Source organism: Haliotis cracherodii, unplaced genomic scaffold, assembly GCF_022045235.1.
Source record: "Haliotis cracherodii isolate W230 unplaced genomic scaffold, xgHalCrac1.p SCAF_6, whole genome shotgun sequence".
Lineage (NCBI taxonomy): Eukaryota > Metazoa > Mollusca > Gastropoda > Lepetellida > Haliotidae > Haliotis > Haliotis cracherodii.
Genome location: NW_027266319.1, coordinates 64,238,065 through 64,260,657, shown reverse-complemented (window position 1 = coordinate 64,260,657; position 22,593 = coordinate 64,238,065). Strand labels below are relative to the sequence as shown.

General features: G+C 41.9%; 1 protein-coding gene across 1 annotated transcript; it reads left to right on the top strand.

Moving 5' to 3' along the window:
• Nucleotides 1–6,472: 6,472 nt before the first annotated feature.
• LOC139444691 (protein jagged-1-like) lies at nucleotides 6,473–22,298 on the top strand. The gene is made up of 11 exons (XM_071225622.1): nucleotides 6,473–6,547; nucleotides 15,503–15,648; nucleotides 17,157–17,295; nucleotides 17,508–17,659; nucleotides 18,107–18,237; nucleotides 18,408–18,536; nucleotides 19,079–19,336; nucleotides 19,631–19,778; nucleotides 20,056–20,254; nucleotides 20,577–20,680; nucleotides 21,902–22,298. Exons 1-11 carry the CDS (start codon nucleotides 6,473–6,475, stop codon nucleotides 22,296–22,298), a joined length of 1,878 nt encoding a protein of 625 aa, XP_071081723.1.
• The last annotated feature ends 295 nt before the right edge of the window (nucleotides 22,299–22,593 follow it).

Here is a 22,593-nt window from a genome sequence, read left to right as displayed (position 1 = left end):
GATATGGGACTTGTAGATGTTGGCCGGGACTTGTAGATATAGATCTTACCACGATGAAAACAATGAGGAGGATGGTAAACATTGGTTGGTTGGTTGGTTGGTTGGTTGGTTTGTTGTTTAACGCCGCACTCAGCAATATTCCAGCTTTATTGAAACACACACCGCCCGAAAGGCCTGAAAGGACATGTTGCCCAGGCAGGCCAAATAAATAAGAGAAGAATATATTTGGTGAAAGGTCTAGGTGAGGCAGTACTTGTGGGTATTTAAGCAAAGGTAGTTAAATGGGCAACTTGAGTTGCCAGCAGCAGCAGCAGCAGCAGCGATGGGCGACCAGTTTCGCCAGCAGCAATAGCGGTAAGAAAATAATACATGTCCCGTTGAAAAGCGGGCAGAAATTGAATAAGCCAAAAAGTTGGAATCCCAACCGCTGATGAGCAGAGGGATGGAAGGTTCCCACTGAAGAGCAGGAGCCTATAAATTTGGTGATATGAATGACACGTAAAATATAGCATACATTATTTGTGCCCACAAGTACTATGCTCGCCATAAACGTTTATTCTGAAGAAAGAAACATACATTATTATAATATAATCCACACATGCAAATGGACAGTGACATTTGAGAATTGACAAGAGGCAAGGTAGGGGTGGGTGGGAGGGAAATAAAACTGAACTGTGAACGCTATATAGATAGCGCAGCAACCAAGAGCAGCGAAAGGCAAAAGATAGCAAGTGATGACGTCACCAGTTACGGGGTCAGACGTTGTGACGTCACCTGAAAGGAGCTGGCGGGAAATGATGTCATAGTGTAAACAAGGGAAAAGTATAAACAGGAAATGGTAAAGAAGATGGTTGAGCGGATTTCAATAAACGCATTTAGTGTAGAGCACTAAATGGGATTATTGAAACACACACCGCCCGAAAGGCCTGAAAGGACATGTTGCCCAGGCAGGCCAAATAAATAAGAGAAGAATATATTTGGTGAAAGGTCTAGGTGAGGCAGTACTTGTGGGTATTTAAGCAAAGGTAGTTAAATGGGCAACTTGAGTTGCCAGCAGCAGCAGCAGCAGCAGCGATGGGCGACCAGTTTCGCCAGCAGCAATAGCGGTAAGAAAATAATACATGTCCCGTTGAAAAGCGGGCAGAAATTGAATAAGCCAAAAAGTTGGAATCCCAACCGCTGATGAGCAGAGGGATGGAAGGTTCCCACTGAAGAGCAGGAGCCTATAAATTTGGTGATATGAATGACACGTAAAATATAGCATACATTATTTGTGCCCACAAGTACTATGCCAAAGCACGAACGTGCATAGCCCACCAAGACCTAAAACCAAACTGGATATAAGGACCTTACCCTGACAAACGCGGAAGTTATTTACGAAATAACTCTACAGCTGCCAAGAGATTGTTGACAAAGAGCCGCTGACCTTTATTGGAGAGATGGACGCCATCCCAAATGTACATATCACTATATTTGGCCCGGATGTCCGGGTGGTGAATCTGAATACCTCCGAGCTCCCTAACTCGGTTGCCGACACGCCGATTGAGGGTCGACCTGGCCTTGTCGATGGCGGAGTAAGAATGCGCCCCCATCCAGTGCCTCCTCGGCAGTATGTTTGACCAGATGATTTTGGTTGATGGCATCAGCAGCTGTATCCGGAGAAGGGACGTATAAATTTCAAGATACAGAGCGCTTGATTTGGTCGCGACCAGGTCGTTGGACCCGAGGTGGATAATTATGGCTTTGGGATGTTTACGTGTGGCCATTTGTGCCTCCACCTCCTTGTTAAGGTCCTCCCATCTGCGGCCACCTCTCCCCAGCCACAAACATTCAGTTGGGCGCGTATGATGCCGGGAAACAAACTGGTCAGCTCTCGCAATGTAGCTTGATCCTACTATCCATACTGCAACATAAAATAGTTAATAAGGGGTGGGAATAGAAAACATGGTTATATTATGAAATAATATTAATGCGGAAGACGAATATAAGATTTATAGCAATCTGAACCCCATCTACCCAGCTGTTGGATTACTTCCGCGCTCACGCCATTTACTGCTGCAGATGTAGCGGCGCCTATCCGAAAAGAGTGTGACGAGAACTCTGAAGTATCAACGCCACTATGAGCGAGAGCTTTTTTCAAGACAGCCTGAAATTGATATCTGGTAACAGGTGTATGGTTAAAATGAACAAATGCCTGTGTAGGACCGAGAGGACGTATCTGCAGATAATCCGACATGGCCTTGACTGGACAGAGAGGGTGGGAGGGTAGCGCGGCAATAGAGATAGAGACGCCCTTTCCGGATCTGTCGGCTTTTGAATGCCGGAGTTTGAAGATTACGTCAGCAACTCGCAGAGAGATATCTTGAATGGCGATTCCCGGCTGCCCTAACCTGCCCTGTACCAGCTCACCTACTCTGAAAAATCCGAAAAAAGCGGCGCAATACGCTGCTGAGAAAAGACGAAATTCATAGGCGGAATTACAAACAAAACGCAAGTTAGAGATAATTAATTGAAGAAGATCAGATGTGATCGGTTTCCGAGTATCTTGGCGGGAACGCCTCTTAGACATGCCAGAGATAACTTTGTTGATGAGGAAATTGTCGCAACAGTGTACAAGACCATTTAATTTATGATATGTTGCTATTGAAGAAATATAGGTTCTGACGGTATTGATAGAGCATTGTCTCACAGACATTGAAGCAATAAAATGAACAATGTGACTTATCGGAACTGGCCATTCATTCCCAAGATCGTGAGTAGACCGGAAGTGCTGAAATGCTGTTAGACCCGTTTGGTAAGTTGACCAAGTATTGCTTGTAAAAGACAGCCGTAGCAGTCTCATGGCTTCAGCTTCTAAATCCCCCAAATGTCGTCTGGCAGCGGTGTCTGGTGGTGGTCTGCGGTTAGAGCTACTTGTCGGAAGCGGGCCCACTGAAATCTCGATAATGCGTCAGCAATAATGTTATCGTGCGTACTCAGGTACTTAGCTTTGAAAAGAATGTTAAATTTGAGGGAAAGCAGAACAAGCTGTCTGACCAATGACATCGTCTTAGGCCCTTTACAAGATTGTTTGTTGAGAATGTACACTACCGCTTGGTTATCACAGTTGAATAAGACTTTTTTGTTAGCCAGAGACTTACCCCACAATCGCATAGACAACGCAATTGGAAATAACTCCAGTAATGTCATATCTCTAGTGGTACCGTCCTCAACCCAATGCCGGGGCCACTTTCCCGAGACCCAGTGTCCTTGAAAATATGCACCAAAGCCTGCACTGCCGGCAGCATCCGTGTATAGCTGCAAGGTTTCATTGTCGTCCCACTCACTTTCCTGAAACACTGATATACCATTGAAACCCGACAAGAATGTTAGCCACATAGATAGGTCCTGTTTTACCCACCGTGTAATCCGGATCCGATGATGCGGCGATTTTACAGTGCACATGAGGTCAATTAATCTGCGGCAGAATGCACGACCCATCGGTATAGCGCGGCATATGAAGTTGAGTTTACCCACCAGTGACTGCAACTGGTGCTTTGTGATCTTATTTTTACCTGTTTCAATCAAGCCCCTGATCTCCATGGTAACGGCGCCGATTTTGTCTTGTGGTATGCGGACCTGCATAGCCATCGTGTCGATCTCGAGACCCAGAAACGTAATGCAGGTAGTGGGTTCCACTGTTTTCTCGGGAGCTACCGGAACACCAAATTGGCTCAAACGGTTGAGACAAATATGCAGGTTTCGGTTACATTCAGCTGTGCCTGACTTACCCCCTGTGAGAAAATCGTCCAAATAGTGCATAAGCTGGCCGTTTGGGAGGTCCAGCTGCATACACCACTGTAGAAAGGAACTAAACTTTTCAAAGATTGAACATGAACTTGCACAACCAAAGGGCAAACATTTGTCAAAATAATACAAGCCTTGGAAATTGATACCCAGTAGTTCAAAGTCCGCCGGATGTACGGGAATTATCCTGAAAGCTGACTTAATGTCAAATTTTGCTAACTGAGCTGCTTGGCCAAGCTGTTGTACCATGGCCACGGCTTCGTCAAAGCGTGCGTAGGTAACAGAGCACTCTTGTTGTGGAATATTATCATTAATTGAAGTACCCTGTGGGAATGAAAGATGATGAATTAATCTATAGTTATCCTGAACAGGCCTGTGAGAGGATGTGGTGTCTTGCTTCTTTGGGACCAAGCCAATAGGCGACACTTGCAAATTTCCGAATGGTGGGTCGTAGTAGGGCCCAGCTATCCTACCCAACATGACTTCCTTATCCAGCTTGGCCTTGACTATGGATTGTGACTCAGGTTGTTTGACCGACGACAAGTTACCTGCAGACCTAAACAGGCGGGGTCCCTGATAACCTAGGCGAAAACCTGATTGGAAACCATCAAACAAACTTAATGCATGAAATGCATTTACGCAGGAATAAGGTAACAGATACGGAAGTAAATTACTTAGCTTGACTGGAGATGGTGCTAGTGACGTTAGGCTTCTGACGCTGGTTACCTGTGCTTCCGGGATGGGAGTTGTTTGTTGAAGACTGGGCCTGACGCTCCCTAGGCCCTGTGCCTCGAAAGCAGATACCAGCGGCGGCCCCGTGCGTGGTATTCCCACACTTCCCACACTTGTGCAGATACCTACAGGCTGGTCGGCTACATGCACCTTTGTTGAAATCCCAGCATACATTATTTGGAAAGGCACTGTTACTGCGATTTGTAACCCTTACCTGCGCTGAAGCCCGTTGCTGTTGCTGTGGCAACATATGTCTTAACCACAGATCACCATCGATCCGGCCCCACTGCCTTGTCGGGTCCCTTGCCATCCTGTGGCGGAATTGCCTGTCATATGTCACCCATCCCTCGCCACCAAATTTGAGAGCGGCCCCACGGACAGATTCTAGATAAGATAACATACCCTGAACAACAGAGAGTGAACAATGTTTTTCAAGATATATGGACATATACAAATGAAAGGCTGTGGTCCAAGCCCCTAGACCCATCGGTTTACCTGAGCTGCCCCGCGACTGCGCAGGTGCAAACATCACTGTACCTGTTTGATCCGATACCAACCTGAACGTCCCTTCGTCCTCGTCGCTATTCTCCGACAGCTTAGGGCTGAGTAGCTGCAGGTCAACGTACTCCCCTTTCCATATCCTTTCGCGGAGAGATTGTTTAATGTGGGCGCCAATAGTTTCTGTGCTGTACGAGAGGGGGTCTACCGAAGATGAGACGGATGTAAGGAATGCCATATTTTGGTGATCGGATGTGCCAGCTTGAGGTCGGGTCTCATGGGCATCCGTAGCGGTTGGCGGTGTGAAATTGGAAGTTTGACATTGATTAGTATGAGTTTGAGAATCCTGGGTTACATTGTGATTGTTGTGAAGAAGTTGTAAAATGGCTTGCAAATGCTCCATAAAATCGTTAACAGATGACGGAGCGGTAATTGGAGAATTGACCGAATTAGGTAACAATAATGCAGGATCAACACTTACGGTAGATTGGGGCACCGATTGTGAAGAACTAGCAAAACAAGATAACTCACCCGTTGGATCAGTTGTAAACGCCGATTGCCTTGTCCTCGGCTGTTTTGCCTTGCTCGCAGCCCCTTTCACCAGACGATGATTGATAGATGCTCTGCGTTTAGGAGGCATCTTAGTGACCAAATAAAACTGAACTGTGAACGCTATATAGATAGCGCAGCAACCAAGAGCAGCGAAAGGCAAAAGATAGCAAGTGATGACGTCACCAGTTACGGGGTCAGACGTTGTGACGTCACCTGAAAGGAGCTGGCGGGAAATGATGTCATAGTGTAAACAAGGGAAAAGTATAAACAGGAAATGGTAAAGAAGATGGTTGAGCGGATTTCAATAAACGCATTTAGTGTAGAGCACTAAATGGGAATATGACGGCGGTCTGTAAATAATCGAGTCTGGACCAGACAATCCAGTGATTGATATCATGAGCATCGATCCACGCAATTGGGATCGATGACATGCATCAACCAAGTCAGCGAGCCTGACCACCCGATCCCGTTTGTCGCCTTTTACAGCAAGCATGGGTTGCTGAAAACCTATTCTACACCGGATCTTCACGGGTCAGGACGGTAAACAGTAAACTTGCTAAGGATGGTATTATTGCACTTGCCAAAATGGACTCCATCATGACCAATGGATGAAGATAGTGTTTTAATATACTCAACAAAGCAACTGATCATATAAATAAGCGGTAACTGGAAAAAAAGTGATAAACATTTCCTCAAGTTGTTATATCAAAAAACGTAGGAAGTATTAAACACGGGTCCACATACGCTGTGGTGATAACGTGTCACGTGTAATAAACGTCACAACAGATGTACGCTTAGGCGCCTGTATACTCCGGAACAGTCATGTCCTTGACAGTCATCTGAGCAGTCTACTACATGAGAGACAACTCTCCTCCCAGAACAGCTCTGATGCCAAATTGCAGAGATGAAGACGACTTGCAGATGTTGGCCGGGAAACAGTTTGGGTGCTGTTTTCGTCTTCTGTCTGCTGCTGATGTCGGTAAGCGTAAACGTTTCACCATACTTGCGTACATCTATTTAAACTGCGTTTTAAAGTGTATTATGTCAGGGTATGAAACTCCCAAACATTTCAGCCAGACCATAGGACTGGCTGGCTGAAATACTTGCCAGCCCTGACCAAAACCTGCCTGCCCACTATAATCATATGTTTCTCAGGATAATTTAATTAAAACTTTAAATCGAATTAATTGAACTTGAAGTAATGCAAGAAAAGAAATAACAAACACTTTTTAGGTCAGATTTGTATTTAATATCCTAGAAAACATCATGTAAATATCATTATTCCTAAATAGGGCCTAAATTTTAGGTTGTCTAAAAGCTAACGGGGTTTCTTTTTGGTTACATTTTATCATTCAACTTTACATGTGAATTAATGCTTATCATCGGGAAATATTTAGAATATTTTCACATATGAAATATAACCCGACCGTCGGGCAGGGGGATTTGAAAATCTGGCAGCCCGAGTTGAAATCAACCCGTCTCGGACGGTCGGGCAGGCAGGTATTTCGAACGCTGAAATTATGTACTTAGTTTGACAAACAAACAAGCAATTCAAGCTGTAATATTCACCACATGGTGGTGCAATGTGTGCTAGATGTCCGTGTGGCAGCCTATAGTCCGTCAACGATCATTTTGGCACCCGGTTATTCAAAATCATTTTTCATTAAACACACTATCACGCGACGAATGTTGGTTATTATTGAATAATAATCATTGACCTAACTAAAAACACCAGTGGTGTAACATTTCATGTCCCCAAAAATATTCTTTCTTCATTGTTATCATGTATATTCGTGACCGGTGACATGATCGTGTAGTGGGGGTAAGAACACATGGTTTGAGTGAGTGAGTGAGTGAGTTGGGTTTAACGCCACTTTTAACAGTATTCCAGTTATATCGCGGCGTGTCAGCTTAATGTGGGAGGAAATCCCGAAATGATGCAGGTCCCAGACGTTTACCACTTCGGTGAAACCCACGAGCACGGTCACGGGTAATGACAAACCTAGAAACAAAATAGGGGCGAACCCGGATTCGAACCCACAATCATAGGTTTCTGGCGTGCACAGCGTGCACAGCGAATCGCGGCGCCTTAAATTACAAGGCCACCCGTACCTCCCCTGATAAGCCTTCAAAACCTGCAGATAACGAGCCAAAGCGCGCCACCAAAATCCTAAGAAGGAAAAGGCGGAAAATTTTGACAAGCGGGGATCGTTAGCCGTCATTCAATCTATGACACGATGACACAGACATTGACGATTGCGCACTTGATTTAATGTCCTGACTTTCAGCTTCTGGGAATGCTTTTAATCAACAATTCTGATATATTAAGTTTTCATATATACTAAGCTAGTTTACATGATATTTTATTTCATGACTCATTTAAATTTATTAAAATGTCTGCCCTCAGAAATTCCCTCATAAGCGGGCTGGATAATGTATGACCTAGGGTCATGCATGCAGCAAGCAATATGTCATTGCTGTGTTTATTGGGACAAGAAATTTGTTGTTAGGTCAATGATTATTTATCGATAAAAAACAACTTTCGTAACGTGATTGTGAGTGAGTTAATATTTAACGTCACATCGGCAATATTGCAGCCATATCGTGACGAGACAAAATTTGAATTTAATAATATAACGTGATTGTGTGTTTAATGGAACATAATTGTGAAAATCCGGGTGCCCAAATGATGGTTAATGGACAATAGTGGTTAACACGTGCGCTCGTCACACCGAAGGCCCTGGTTCGATTCCCCATGGGTATAATGTGTGAAGCCTATTTCTGTTTTCCCCTGCTGTGATATTGCTGGCAAAGTGGCGTAAAACCATACTCACTCACTCACATGTAAATAATGTATGTTCTTGACGACCCGTGAAGTTCCGGGCTAGAATAGGTCTACAGCAACCCATGCTTGGCGTAAAGGGCGACTATGCTTGTCGTAAAAGGCGACTAACGGGATCGGGTGGTCAGACTCGCTGACTTGGTTGATGCATGTCATCGTATCCCAATTGCCTGGATCGATGCTCATGATATCAATCACTGGGTTGTCTAGTCCAGACTCGATTATTTACAGACCGCCGTTATATAGCAGGAATATTGCTGAGTGCGGCGTTAAACAACAAACCAACCAACCGTTTTCCGTTATGCTGAAACTATCTTAATTTGTTTTCAAACATTTGTTAAACGTTTTAGTTCTAAAGAAATAATAGTTTTCCTTCTGAATATGACACGGATCTGCAAAAGTTCAAAGTGATATGCAAAACTAATGAAAATAAGTATTCAAGAGCTCTGATGAAGACACAACTAGTCGACACACATAGGCACAAAAACAATAATGGCGCTGTTTTAAGTTTACGTGGAAGCATGTATGTTGAGCATCAGCACCAGAAACCTAACTAAATAAATCAAAGCAGCGGGTGATATTACCTGCCTGCTTACCTCTTGGTTGAGTGACGTTAATATTAACATATCGTTTAAATGTTATCTATCCTTCTTCTCGAGACCACAAAGACACATTTTTTTAAACTTATTAATATTATGAAGGAAATGAATGAAACACTGTGTTTATTATCATTTTGATATCATATTTAGAAATCCTGAGTTTAAATGCATCGATGGTATAAGATAGAGAGAGGATGTGGCTGCTGACAACATCCCCAACAAAAACAGATTTATGAACACCGTCATTTGGATATAATAGAGACAAAACCTTTTCCATAATCCTAAGAAATCTCCATCCTGTCTCACCGGTGGCACCCGTGGTATCCGTGGAAGCCATCCCACATGCCATCCAGTCTTGTCATTGATGCATCCGTGGAAGCCATCCCACATGCCATCCAGTCTTGTCATTGATGCATCCGTGGAAGCCATCCCACATGCCATTCAGTCTTGTCATTGATGCATCCGTGGAAGCCACCCCGGGCCCACGTGCCATTCAGTCTTGTCATTGATGCATCCGTGGAAGCCATCCAACATGCCATCCAATCTTGTCATTGATGCATCCATGGAAGCCATCCCACATGCCATCCAGTCTTGTCATTGATGCATCCGTGGAAGCCATCCCACATGCCATCCAGTCTTGTCATTGATGCATCCGTGGAAGCCATCCCACATGCCATCCAGTCTTGTCATTGATGCATCCGTGGAAGCCATCCCACATGCCATCCAGTCTTGTCATTGATGCATCCGTGGAAGCCATCCCACATGCCATCCAGTCTTGTCATTGATGCATCCGTGGAAGCCATCCCACATGCCACACAGTCTTGTCATTGATACATCCGTGGAAGCCACCCCACGTGCCATCCAGTCTTGTTATTGATGCATCCGTGGAAGGCATCCCACGTGCCATTCAGTCTTGTCATTGATGCATCCGTGGAAGCCACCCCACGTGCTATCCAGTCTTGTCATTGATACATCCGTGGAAGCCACCCCACGTGCCATCCAGTCTTGTTATTGATGCATCCGTGGAAGGCATCCCACGTGCCATTCAGTCTTGTAATTGATGCATCCGTGGAAGCCACCCCACGTGCCATCCAGTCTTGTCATTGATGCATCCGTGGAAGCCACCCCACGTGCCATTCAGTCTTGTCATTGATGCATCCGTGGAAGCCATCCCACATGCCATCCAGTCTTGTCATTGATGCATCCGTGGAAGCCACCCCACGTGCCATCCAGTCTTGTCATTGATGCATCCATGGAAGCCACCCCACATGCCACACAGTCTTGTCATTGATGCATCCATGGAAGCCATCCCACATGCCACACAATCTTGTCATTGATGCATCCATGGAAGCCATCCCACATGCCACACAGTCTTGTCATTGATGCATCCGTGGAAGCCATCCCACATGCCATTCAGTCTTGTCATTGATGCATCCGTGGAAGCCACCCCGGGCCCACGTGCCATTCAGTCTTGTCATTGATGCATCCGTGGAAGCCATCCAACATGCCATCCAATCTTGTCATTGATGCATCCATGGAAGCCATCCCACATGCCATCCATTCTTGTCATTGATGCATCCGTGGAAGCCATCCCACATGCCATTCAGTCTTGTAATTGATGCATCCGTGGAAGCCATCCCACATGCCATCCAGTCTTGTCATTGATGCATCCGTGGAAGCCATCCCACATGCCACACAGTTTTGTCATTGATACATCCGTGGAAGCCACCCCACGTGCCATCCAGTCTTGTTATTGATGCATCCGTGGAAGCCATCCCACGTGCCATTCAGTCTTGTAATTGATGCATCCGTGGAAGCCACCCCACGTGCCATCCAGTCTTGTCATTGATGCATCCGTGGAAGCCACCCCACGTGCCATTCAGTCTTGTCATTGATGCATCCGTGGAAGCCATCCCACATGCCATCCAGTCTTGTCATTGATGCATCCGTGGAAGCCACCCCACGTGCCATCCAGTCTTGTCATTGATGCATCCGTGGAAGCCACCCCACATGCCACACAGTCTTGTCATTGATGCATCCGTGGAAGCCACCCCACATGCCATTCAGTCTTGTCCTTGATGCATCCGCGGAAGCCACCCCACATGCCATACAGTCTTGTCATTGATGCATCCGTGGAGTGAGTGAGTGAGTGAGTTAATGCTTTACGTCACATCGGCAATATTTCAGCCATATCGTGACGAGAAGTTATACATTTTTGATACATATATTTAAACTGAATAAAGCCTGTCATTGATGGACAGTAAATGGACACTAGAATATCACAGAATAATGTTTAAAACTAGCATACAACCATAAAAGATATCACTAAATGAAACATCAATATAAAAAAGGACTACAGATCCGCCAGCAGCTGAAGGTAGATCACCATGCTAGGGTCCATGGGGACTTACAGTACTTTTGCTACCTGCATGTACCTGAGCCGGATTTACATCATCTCTTCAGCTGTTGGCGATTAATGACAATTTTAGCCAGATTAAACGAACATATATACTACGATTTAAAAAGTGGCAGAAATAAACATACTTTGAAAGACGTGGTCTTACATACCCTCTCAGGGGGACAATAATTTTACACTACTTTAACCCCCTTCGGGGATATAGCCACTAACAATCTCAGTTATTGATTCATACTACCAATTATAAAAGTTATTTATTTATTTACAAAATATAGCAATAAAAATTTATGAATTAATTGAATTTCCTTAAAAAAAACAAAAATAAAATGAGTACTTAGTGTGTGTAAAGGTCCTTCATATCTGAAACTTTGAAATACTTATCCCTTGTAATGGAAAAATCAACACAGTCAAGCAGGACATGCTTGACCGGGATTCTTTCATCACAAGGGATGCAGAATGGAGGATCCTCACCTTTTAAAATATATTCATGAGTATAACATGAATGGCCAATACGACATCGTCTTAAAATGACCTCTTCAAATCTGGACTGACAACCCAAGTAGGTATAACCGATATTTGCTTTTATTGCATGTAATTTAATTATACCCACTTGGGTGTCCCACTTCTTCTGCATTAGATCTCTGATGTAAGATCCAATGATAGGTTTATAATCACTGTATGGTATATGAAGTGGTGTCACAGATTTGTCGAGTGCTGCTATTGCAGCAGCATCGGCCATTGTATTACCAACAATTCCAACATGGCTTGGTAACCAACAAAAGACGATGTCGTATTGGCCAGTAGCAAGGTTATTATGTAGTTCTATGATGTCGAGTAAAATTGGATGCTGACACGAAGTGTTTTTATAGCCTGAAGACAGGAGAGAGAGTCTGAAAAAATTGTGAATTCTTTATGTTTAGATTGTTTAATAACATATTCTAAAACAGTTAAAATGGCCTTTGATTCTGCTGTAAAAATCGAAGAGTCATCTCGTAATCTAGTTGATATAGTTCTGGATCCAATGACGGTGGCGCTGGCAACAGCATCACCATCCTTGGATCCATCAGTAAAGATAGATTTATAAGTATCATATTCACACCTTAACTGATTGTATTCCTGTTGATATTGTAGTTGATTAGTGTCCGATTTTTTTAGTTTAGATAATGTAAGATCCACCCGTGGCTTTACCAATTGCCAAGGAGGTGATGAAAGCAGGCGGAAAGGAGATATATTTTCCAGTTTAATACCAGCAGCAGAACTTAAAGGTTTATTCTTATTCCAAGAGGCGGAATAAGAGAGGACTTCTCGTTTGATCTCCTCCCACTTGGAATTAGAAACAACCTTTAATAAGTCTAGTGCCTTCAGCTATTTAGCTTTCAAATATTTCATATGTGGTAAAAAAGTTAAGTAATGATCGAAAATTATTCCTTAAAATGAAAAAGAAATGAATGCAATTTGTTTTAGACTTAGAAAACTTGGATCCGTTCTGTTCTGCCCAAACATTGATTTTATTAAGACAAAGCTGCAGCTGTCTCTCAATCGTGTGCATATTTTTACCTCGACATGATACATTAAAATCATCAACGAACAAAGACCCGTCAATAGAGTCATTTAAAACCTTCGATAAACTATTTATTTTCATGCTAAACAACGATGCATCCGTGGAAGCCATCCCACATGCCATACAACTTATACGTGTGTATAATAAGCAAATGAGCCATATTCAGCCGTTTATTCTGCGTTCAAAATAAGTTTATCTTTGATAGTTACTTGACCTTAGTCTATCTTTTTGTATTAAATGTAATTAAAAGTAATTCACGAGACCCGTAACACAGCAAATGAGTCAAAATTAATTACTTTATTAACGCCTGTTTGGAAATGCACCCAACCTTCGGTTTCACTTTCGCATGAGTAACTATCAATTGATGTATGTGGACATGTTTGCTATTAAAATATACAGGCGTTGAGGAAACCGAGACTAATGCATTGAAAATGCAGACAAAAAATAGGCACATAAAAGAAATGTCGATAATTATTGTGATTTACCTAAGCTGTCAAGTTTAAAGTGACACTACCGTTAAAGCTAAATATACAGAGTATAAATATTTACACATGTACATGACGGATGAATGTAAACAACATTTTTTCTTTCATACAGGTGTGTGGGACGTTTGTTGTGTCAAACCCTGACGTATTATTGTAATTATCATAAACAAAAGCTGAACATAGGCGGATGTTTATTAACATTAAATATGAACATATGAACATAATCAGAAACATATTCGAACAACAACTCGAATATGCATTTCCAAAGTGCGTCAGTAAGCCTTAAAAGGGCATTTATAGGTAAATTGGTGGACGCCAATATGTTGATTACCATCAGTTCATGAGCAATATTAAATTTTCATTACAGTATTATTCATAATAATATGTTTAATACATTTAATATGTGTACTTGGTCAATTTGCAATACAAATCCGTGATTTGAACGGTATTTTCTTGTTGTAAAGCCTTTTAATAACCTAATTACTTATATACTTGAAAATTGTCCTTTCGGTAACGTTAGTTTAACAATCAATCAATTTAGAGCGAACTGCATTTGTTAGAGGGAAATAATTCCTGCATTAAGTTTCAGTAAACTACAGAAGCAACGAAGTTTCCGTTGACAATTTCATAAACTGACGGCCAAAAGAAACTGTACTATAGTTTCAAATCACTCTAGTTTTAAAAACACAAAGGATAGATTATAATTTGGTTTGGTTTGTTGTTCAACGCCGCAGTCAGCAATGTTCCAGCTGTATGACTGCGGTCTGTAGTGAGTTAGAATTTTAAGTCACATCGGCAATATTTCAGCCATATCGTGACGACGGCGGTCTGTAAATAATCGAGTCTGGACCAGACAATCCAGTGGTTAATATCATGAGCATCGATCCACGCACTTGGGATCGATGACATGCATCAACCAAACATATTCGAACAAAAAACTCGAATAAGCATTTTCAAAGTGCGTCAGTAGCCTTTAAGGGCTTTTAGTAGGTAAATTGGACGCTAATATATTGTTAACCATCACTTCATCAGCAATATTAAATTCTAATTACAATTTTATTCATAAAAATATGTATGATATGTGTACATGGTCAATTCACAAAACTGATCTTTGAAATGAACGGCATTTTCCTGTGATTGTTGCATGAAGTTTCAGTAGACTACAGAGGCAACGAAGTTTCCGTTGACAGTTTCATACACTGACGGCCAAAAGAAACTGTACCATAGTTTTAAATCACTCTAGTTTTAAAAACACAAGCGGTAGAAGTAAAATGTATTGAAAAGATCAAAATCTCAACGAAATCAACATTAAAAATGACAGTCATACAGCTTTCGGTACTGGCTTGACAGTTGCCCAAATTGAGGTGGGATAGTAAAAACAAGCGTTCAACGTAATGGACGCTGTCAATAACTGTCCTCTGTAATGTCTTTAAGCCCTAATTCCTTGAGCCACGAGTCGCCTGGCCACTGTCGCTGATGACGTCACTGTCAGGAAACACTGAAAGTTTCTATTGGCAGTCAGTTTAGACTCCATCGTAAAAGCATCATTAAAAAAGCCTTCCTGCAGTTCCATCCTTTGTCGTCTACAATTCATAACATTTGAGGTACAATCATACATGTTCTTTCTACTAAGATTTCAAAGAGCGTCACAAGACTCCTTCCCAAAATTGTTTGATGAAGGTTAGAACATTCAAGGCCTCAGTAAAGCTTTCAAAACGTTTTATGGAAGACATGTGGAGAACATTTCCAAATTTAGCGCATCAATGATGTCCGATACAAGTTCTTATTCTGACTTTGCATGGCGTTTATGTTATCCCTCGCTCGGTTTTACCTTTTCAACCAACTTAAAGCCACACATGCACGAGCAAATCCTGCAAGTTACCTTCACGCATGCATTTCCGCGAATACTTTGCCTTGAGATATATTCCCATGAGAATATGTACTTGCAGTGTCATTGAATGGGTCTCTAAATGAATGTTTGAAGTAGTGACCACCACATATCCCGTCATGTAATCTACTTCTGTCTTACAGCAGGTAAAGACTGATGGCAAGCTGGACATTCGGTTCCTCAGTTATTCTTCAGACGGAAGGGTTCCCAGTGGGTACTGTTGCGAAGAATGGTTTTCAATCACGTGCTATGATGCATGTGACCCGATGTTTTTCGTGTGCGTTGATGAGTAGGTATCTCACCATTGACTCAGGGAAGGTATTTATGGAGTCCAAAGTCTTTGCAGGACTCTCTTGTCTTCTCTTAGACTATACATTGATGATAAGGCAATTATTAGAATCTTTGGCGATGATATATGTTATACAGAGGATTGGTTGATTTATCATATACAACATGTGTTTAAAGGAAGGGTGTTTTGTCAGACAGATTACTTCATGCACTATTTGAAAGTGTAACCCCAGGGTGAGAATAGGTTTCCAGCAACCTATGCTGGTTGTTAGAGGCGAAAAGATGGATCTGTGGTCAGGCTCGGCTGCTTGGTTGTTAGCGTGTCATCGTACCCTGACGGCGTGGATCTTTACTCACAGTAGCAATCACCGTATCGTTTGGCCCATATTTGATTATTTAGAGGCCTCCTCAAAGAGCTTGGATACTGCTGAGTTTGACGTTAAACACAAAAACAAACGAGGAAATCGTTTGAACATGTTGTGTAATCCTAACCATACAAATATGAATTTACCAACAAAGCAATACACATTAAAGCGTATGCTTTTTGTCAGTACAATGGTGAGCGTCCGTATCGAGATATAACTTTTGTGTTAAAAGTGAAACAATGTATATTTAAATCGATCGCTGGGACTCACATCATCAGTGCAACCTGCCTCATATTATTTACCTGTGTTTAAAAATGTATGATATTGAAGAATAAGCCTTAATAATCTCTGGGGTATTTTTATAAAAACATAATATCCTCAGGTTTTATCAAAACAAATAATCTGCTGGACATGTTAGATGTCCTGAAAAGTTGGGTTTAACGCAGCTTTAACAGTATTCCAGTTATGTCACGGCGTGTCAGCTTCATGTGGGATGAAAGCCCGAAGTGATGCAGTTCTCAGATGTTTACCACTTCCGTGAAACCCACGAGCACGGGTATGGTGCTGACAAACCTAGAAACATAATCGGGGCGAACCGAGATTCGAACCCACAATGATAGGTTTCTTGTCCTGAAAAGAATTTCAGAGTAAACAATTTCGTGTTTTAAAGTAGTGACCGAAATCCATTCCATCTACTGGTCGTTAGTATAGCTACAAATCACTCTTAACAGTAAATCTTGTTACAATAATTTTCTGGAGTTAAGGAAAACATATAATAAAATAATTGACATTTAAAAAACAAAAACATGCAGTGACAATAGATAAGGCGTCATGTCAGAAGAGTGACAATATTATGATCTAAATCATTTACAAAGAGACACATGTAAACATTAATTTTGCATATGAAAACCTCGACTGTTCGAAGGGTTTACCAATGCTCATGGAAAACCTTCGACCATCACTATGTTAGCGCTGACGTTGTATAGCTTGGGTTGGGTTACTCACTCAGTTTAGTTTTAAAAGAGTATGAACTCTTAGAATCAGATCAAATGTTTAAGTACCATTATTTTGAATGAAACCGCTAATATATATGTTTAACTCATTTCCATTCAAATATTACAGCTTAACTCCTGTTCTGTTTCAGTCCTCGCGATAGGAAACCATGTGCTCTATATAGGGGGACAACGGCAGGGATGCACACTGGAAGCAATGATGTGGTTTTTGGCAGCAGCATTCAAGGGACACCAAATCCTTTCATTATACAAGTGCACAAAGCCATGCCGGTGTGGGAAATATTGTCATATCTTTCTATTTTCAAACATATTCATTCCATAGATATAACAATGATGTAAGACCATTGTCAGATTGTCAGATTGTTGTTGAAGGACGAACTTACTTTTCTATTAAGCAACATGGTCAGTCTTTTACGACACCCAATCCTTCTTTTTAATATATCATAAATTTCTTTCTAACAATATATATATTATATCCACAGTCTGTGATAAAGGTAGAGGTGGTGGTGGCTGATGATGATCTCCAAAGTGAAGATGATTACATGGATACTCTGACAACGTCCGCTAACATCTCTGCGAGTGCCAATAGGTTGAAATCTTCATATGCACCATATCAACTGCACAATAGAACCAGGCAGGTCGATTTCATTTTCATGCCATCATCACAATCATCTTCTGAGATAATGAACTAAGCATCAAGAGACTGCTGTTATCAACCACAAACAGATTTCAGCCATAACTATGCAATGCATATGAACCGACATTCTGTGAATTAGCAAGCCGAGAGGAGAATAGACTAGTATATCAATTAAGTAAACATGAAAATAGCAAAGGTCAAATTTGCGAACATCTGGTGTCATCACTAGTTTTTCATGTTATTTTCATCACTATTTTAATTTTTACGTCATTTATTCATGACTGGTTATTACCTGGGGCGTTGACCTCTTATAGTTTGTTGTTGAATCATTATAATTATCATGAGCTTATGATGATATTCGGGGACTTCAGACCACCAGCGGAAACATCGACCTTTGGGCATTACGTAGCATCCTGACAAAATTGCATGAATTCTTTTCTTCAGTTTAAAAATTGAGGTCCGTGCCTACTGTGATCCTTACTGGTACGGTTCTGCTTGTGAGACATACTGCAGAAATACCATCAATGACCACTACATGTGCAACTTCTCCAACGGGGACAAAATGTGCCTGGAAGGTATACTCATGAATTGTTGTGTTCATGTTTTGTATCTATGTTGACATCAAGTTGAGTGAAATCTTTCAAATACGAGAACCCAAGAATTGTTCCATAATGTGATGTTATATACTGCATTTACACACCCATCTTTAAAAACTAGATACAGAATGTCGTTGTATTTATTGCAGGGTGGAAGGGAGGAAACTGTGATGAGGACATCGACGAATGCAGCCAAACAGCCGACCTGTGTCAACATGATGGCAACTGCACAAACACACCAGGAAGCTTTGAATGCCGATGTGTGGAGGGAATCACCGGTGAGTAGACAAGTACTTGCATTCATGTTTCCTCTCTGTTGTTTATGGCTGCAACGCTTCCTAGTCCCATGTTATGTTGTAGACAAAGGAATGGTTGATGAAGGTGAGGTGAGGTGAAATGGTGTTTAACGTCGCATCCAAGATTATTGCACTTATATAGCGTGTGTGTGTTTGTGTGGCTGCTTGTACTAGTCCGGACTGGTGCTAGCTCACTGAGATACCATGCCGCAGTTTAACATGAATACCCCACTCAGGCACAGTAAGCCGACCAAACCTTGTTTTAGCCCCTTAATGCCGAGCGCCAGACAGGGTAACAACAAGTACCATCTTTTAACGTCTTTTGGTATGACGCGGTCGGGGATCGAACCCCGGACCTTCCGCTCTCCTGGCGGACGCTCTACCACTAGATCAGAGCATTACCGGACAATGCAATATGGACTTTGGTTTTATGCAATGTCGGCCTACTCCACTGAAGTTGATTGTTATGTTTTTAGAACACCACTACTCTTATGAAACTATGAAACAGTTACATCTGTTTTCAGGAAGTTATTGTGAACTCGTAACTAACCACTGTGCCCTGAATAAGTGTCTGAACGGAGGCACCTGTAATGGAAACGAAACACACTTTAGTTGCACATGCCCTTTCCGATGGTCTGGAGAGACATGCGCAGAGGAGATAAACCTCTGTGACAGCGCCCCCTGTGACAGAGGAAACTGCACGTCCAAACCCGAGACCTCAGCACGGTTCAAATGTGACTGTGAGTTTCCGTGGACTGGGGAAACTTGTGATCAGATTGCTGGTTGGTTCCTTTCTGTGTTTGTTATTGTCCTCGTAATTCTGATAGATAATGTAATGTTAAGCTCTTTTTTATTGAAGATTAATGCCATGGTTAGATTTCCTTTTGTTTACTTGAAATCCCCAAATATCATGATGATATTAAGGAGATTATTCTTTTGTGATACAAATGCCGTATCTTTCGACAAACCTTATTTTCCAGCACCCCAAACTCCACAACGATTTCATGTAAAAAATTGTCGTTCCTCTTGAGTAAATAACATCAAATGTTTTTAACATGTGTTTCATATCATTTAAGATATTCTTAACATCACCCTCCGTGGAGTGATTGATCGTAACAACAGAGACAATCTGACTAGGGGCTTGACGAGAGTCATCAACAATCTGGGAGCAATCCAGGGACGAGTGAATGTCGTGGCCTCAACAAGCATCTGCGGGAGAAACATGTATGCTCTACCAAAGCTACTTCACATTGTTCCATAATGACGTCTTAACATCTGAATAACGTCATATTGTCTTATGTGTAACAGTGGTTCACAACACCCAAATACGCAAGGCTTCAATGCATGACAGACATCAAACAACATTTTATAAACATTTTTCAAGGCTGAAGAGTGCTTGGACATTGTTTTACGTATTAGCTACAACAGCAGTTGTTCTCTCTTTCATGTATGATACAAAGTAAACTGATGTTTATTGATACAAGTTTTATTGTACTTTCAGATCTAGTGATATAGTCACGAACGTACAGTTCTATGTGACCACGGGAAATGGAACCTTCCTAACCAGTGATTTTGTAAGAGAGATCTTCTCATCAAACAGTGATGCTGACATCAACCAACGCCTCCCTATCCCACTCTACCCAGCCAGAGACATGGATGAACTGGAGACTGATATTACCAACCAAAAAAACATAACATGGGTTGTTCTAATAGGCATTATAAATTTTCAATGTGATCAACATTAAAACTGTTGTCATGCTTTTACACAAACGTTATACATGTAATCACGTTTTTGTTAGTTCAGGTTAACATCATTCTAATCAGGTAACGATTTTCCCCCCGAAAGTTATTATAAATGCATATTAAACAAATTGATGAAATATATTCCTTCATGCATACTCTTGTTTCAGTCTCGTCAGTCCAACAAATTGGATTGAAATAAACGAATCAGTTACTTTAATTAGTGTGTGCATATATAACATGCATGTGATATCACTCTGACGTTCACGTCTGTTACAACAGGGAATCTGGTTCAGGAGCAGCTGGTATAAGGTGGTTGCCCCTGTCTCTGCTGGGGTTGTGCTGGTGTCACTGTGTGTGGCATTTTTCATCTATGGACAAAAGGCGTAAGTCACCTGCAGAGAGCGAAATGTAGATGGCTCGAACCCTCGCGTCATACCAAACTAGAGGGCACGGGTGGCCCAGTCGTCTAAAGCGCCGCGATTTGCTGTGCAGAGTTGCGTCCCTTGGGCACGCCAGAAACCTATGATTGTGGGTTCGAATCCCGGTTCGCCCTGATTATGTTTCTAGGTTTGTCAGCACCATACCCGTGCTCGTGGGTTTCACCGAAGTTGTAAACGTCTGAGACCTGAATCGCTTCGGGCTTTCCTCCCACATTAAGCTGACACGCCGTGATATAACTGGAATACTGTTAAAAGCGGTGTAAAACCCAACTCACTCACTCATACAAAACTACATTTAAAATGGCCTCGGCATTAAGGCGATATAACAAAGAGTCAGTATATGTGTCTAAATGGTATGTTCGTTTAAACAGCAGCATGGTATCTCAGTGGGCGAGAAATATATAGCCAGCTTAGGTTCGGACTAGTACAAGTAGCCACACATATGTACAAACACGTCGCTAAGTAAGTGCAATGATCTTTAAGGCGGCGTTGCACACACTTAACCTCATCAGACCTTAAGTACCACACCACTGTACCCTACAACAACGCACACAAAACTTATATATAAGCGAGTGAGTTTGGTTCAACGCCATTTAGTATTCTAGCTATATCATGGCGTATGAGCTCAATGTGGGAAGAAAGCCCCATGTGGTGTTGTTCTCAGACGTTTACCACTTCGGTAAAAAACACACGGACACGGTACGGTGCTGACGAACCTAGAAACATAATCGGGGCGAACCGGGATTAAAACCCGTAGATATAAGAACTAAGTCCCGTGAGTTTTAACTATGTTTTGTCCCATTATGGTTGACAATCTTTCTGCAGGTACTTTTGGAAACTCAGCACCAGGCTACTTGAACCGTATCATATGTTATAGATAAATGGTACCTGAAAAACTGCATTTAGCATTATTTAATACAATGTAATGCCTTCCATTTGTATTTTGGAAACCAAACTGTCCCAAAACCCTCCGCGCTGTTTGCATGGGAACATACTTAGGAAAATTTGTTTTTCGAAAACTTAACTTTTTCTGTGCTCAAAATTCCTGTCGTGGAAGTTCAAGGATGGAAGTTCAAGTATCATGACACACAATTCAACAAAATGTTAACGTTTTAAAAACAATTAGTACACTGATGATATCAACCTGTTCTATTTTCTTTTAAGGAACGCGTGTTGGCAACTGGTTGAAGAAAATCAAGGGTACATCTCGTTTGAAATGGGTGTGTTCAACGGTTCAATGGAGAGCCTACACAAAAGTACCAGACTGAATGAGGATGATGACAGAGTATCTGCAGGTGGTTATACACGTCTTGGTGTCGGGGCCAGACTCTGCTCGCGTCGTGATGTCACTTCTTATATCAATCCCATCCACGACACGCTGCCTCACGAGAACCAATATGCTTGTTTAGCTACACCAGACCACCAGAGCTACGCAATACTTGGTAGCCGTTGTCAGAAATTGGACGATGACTACTCTGTCATCAATGACTACTCTGTTATCAATGACGTTGATGGAGATGGCGCGACAGAGAGCCACACTTATGAGGATGTATATTTTTAATAGGAAATCATATCTTTCCAAGGTTAAAAGAATAGTTAAGCTTAAACAATGTCAGGTACCATTTTTCTCTAACCGTAGTACAAGCTGTATGTTACATCAGTGTAGTTATTCCAACATCTTTCCTTCATTTAGGATCATCCTGAGCATTATATACCAAAAGCGTATCCAGTGTTTGGTTGAATTATTAATTGTAGAGTGCAAATATGGTTTAGAAAACCTAATATATTTATGCATATTTTCCTTGGCATTGATGTGCTTGGGTATGACGGACAACGAACATCTATGATTTCAACAA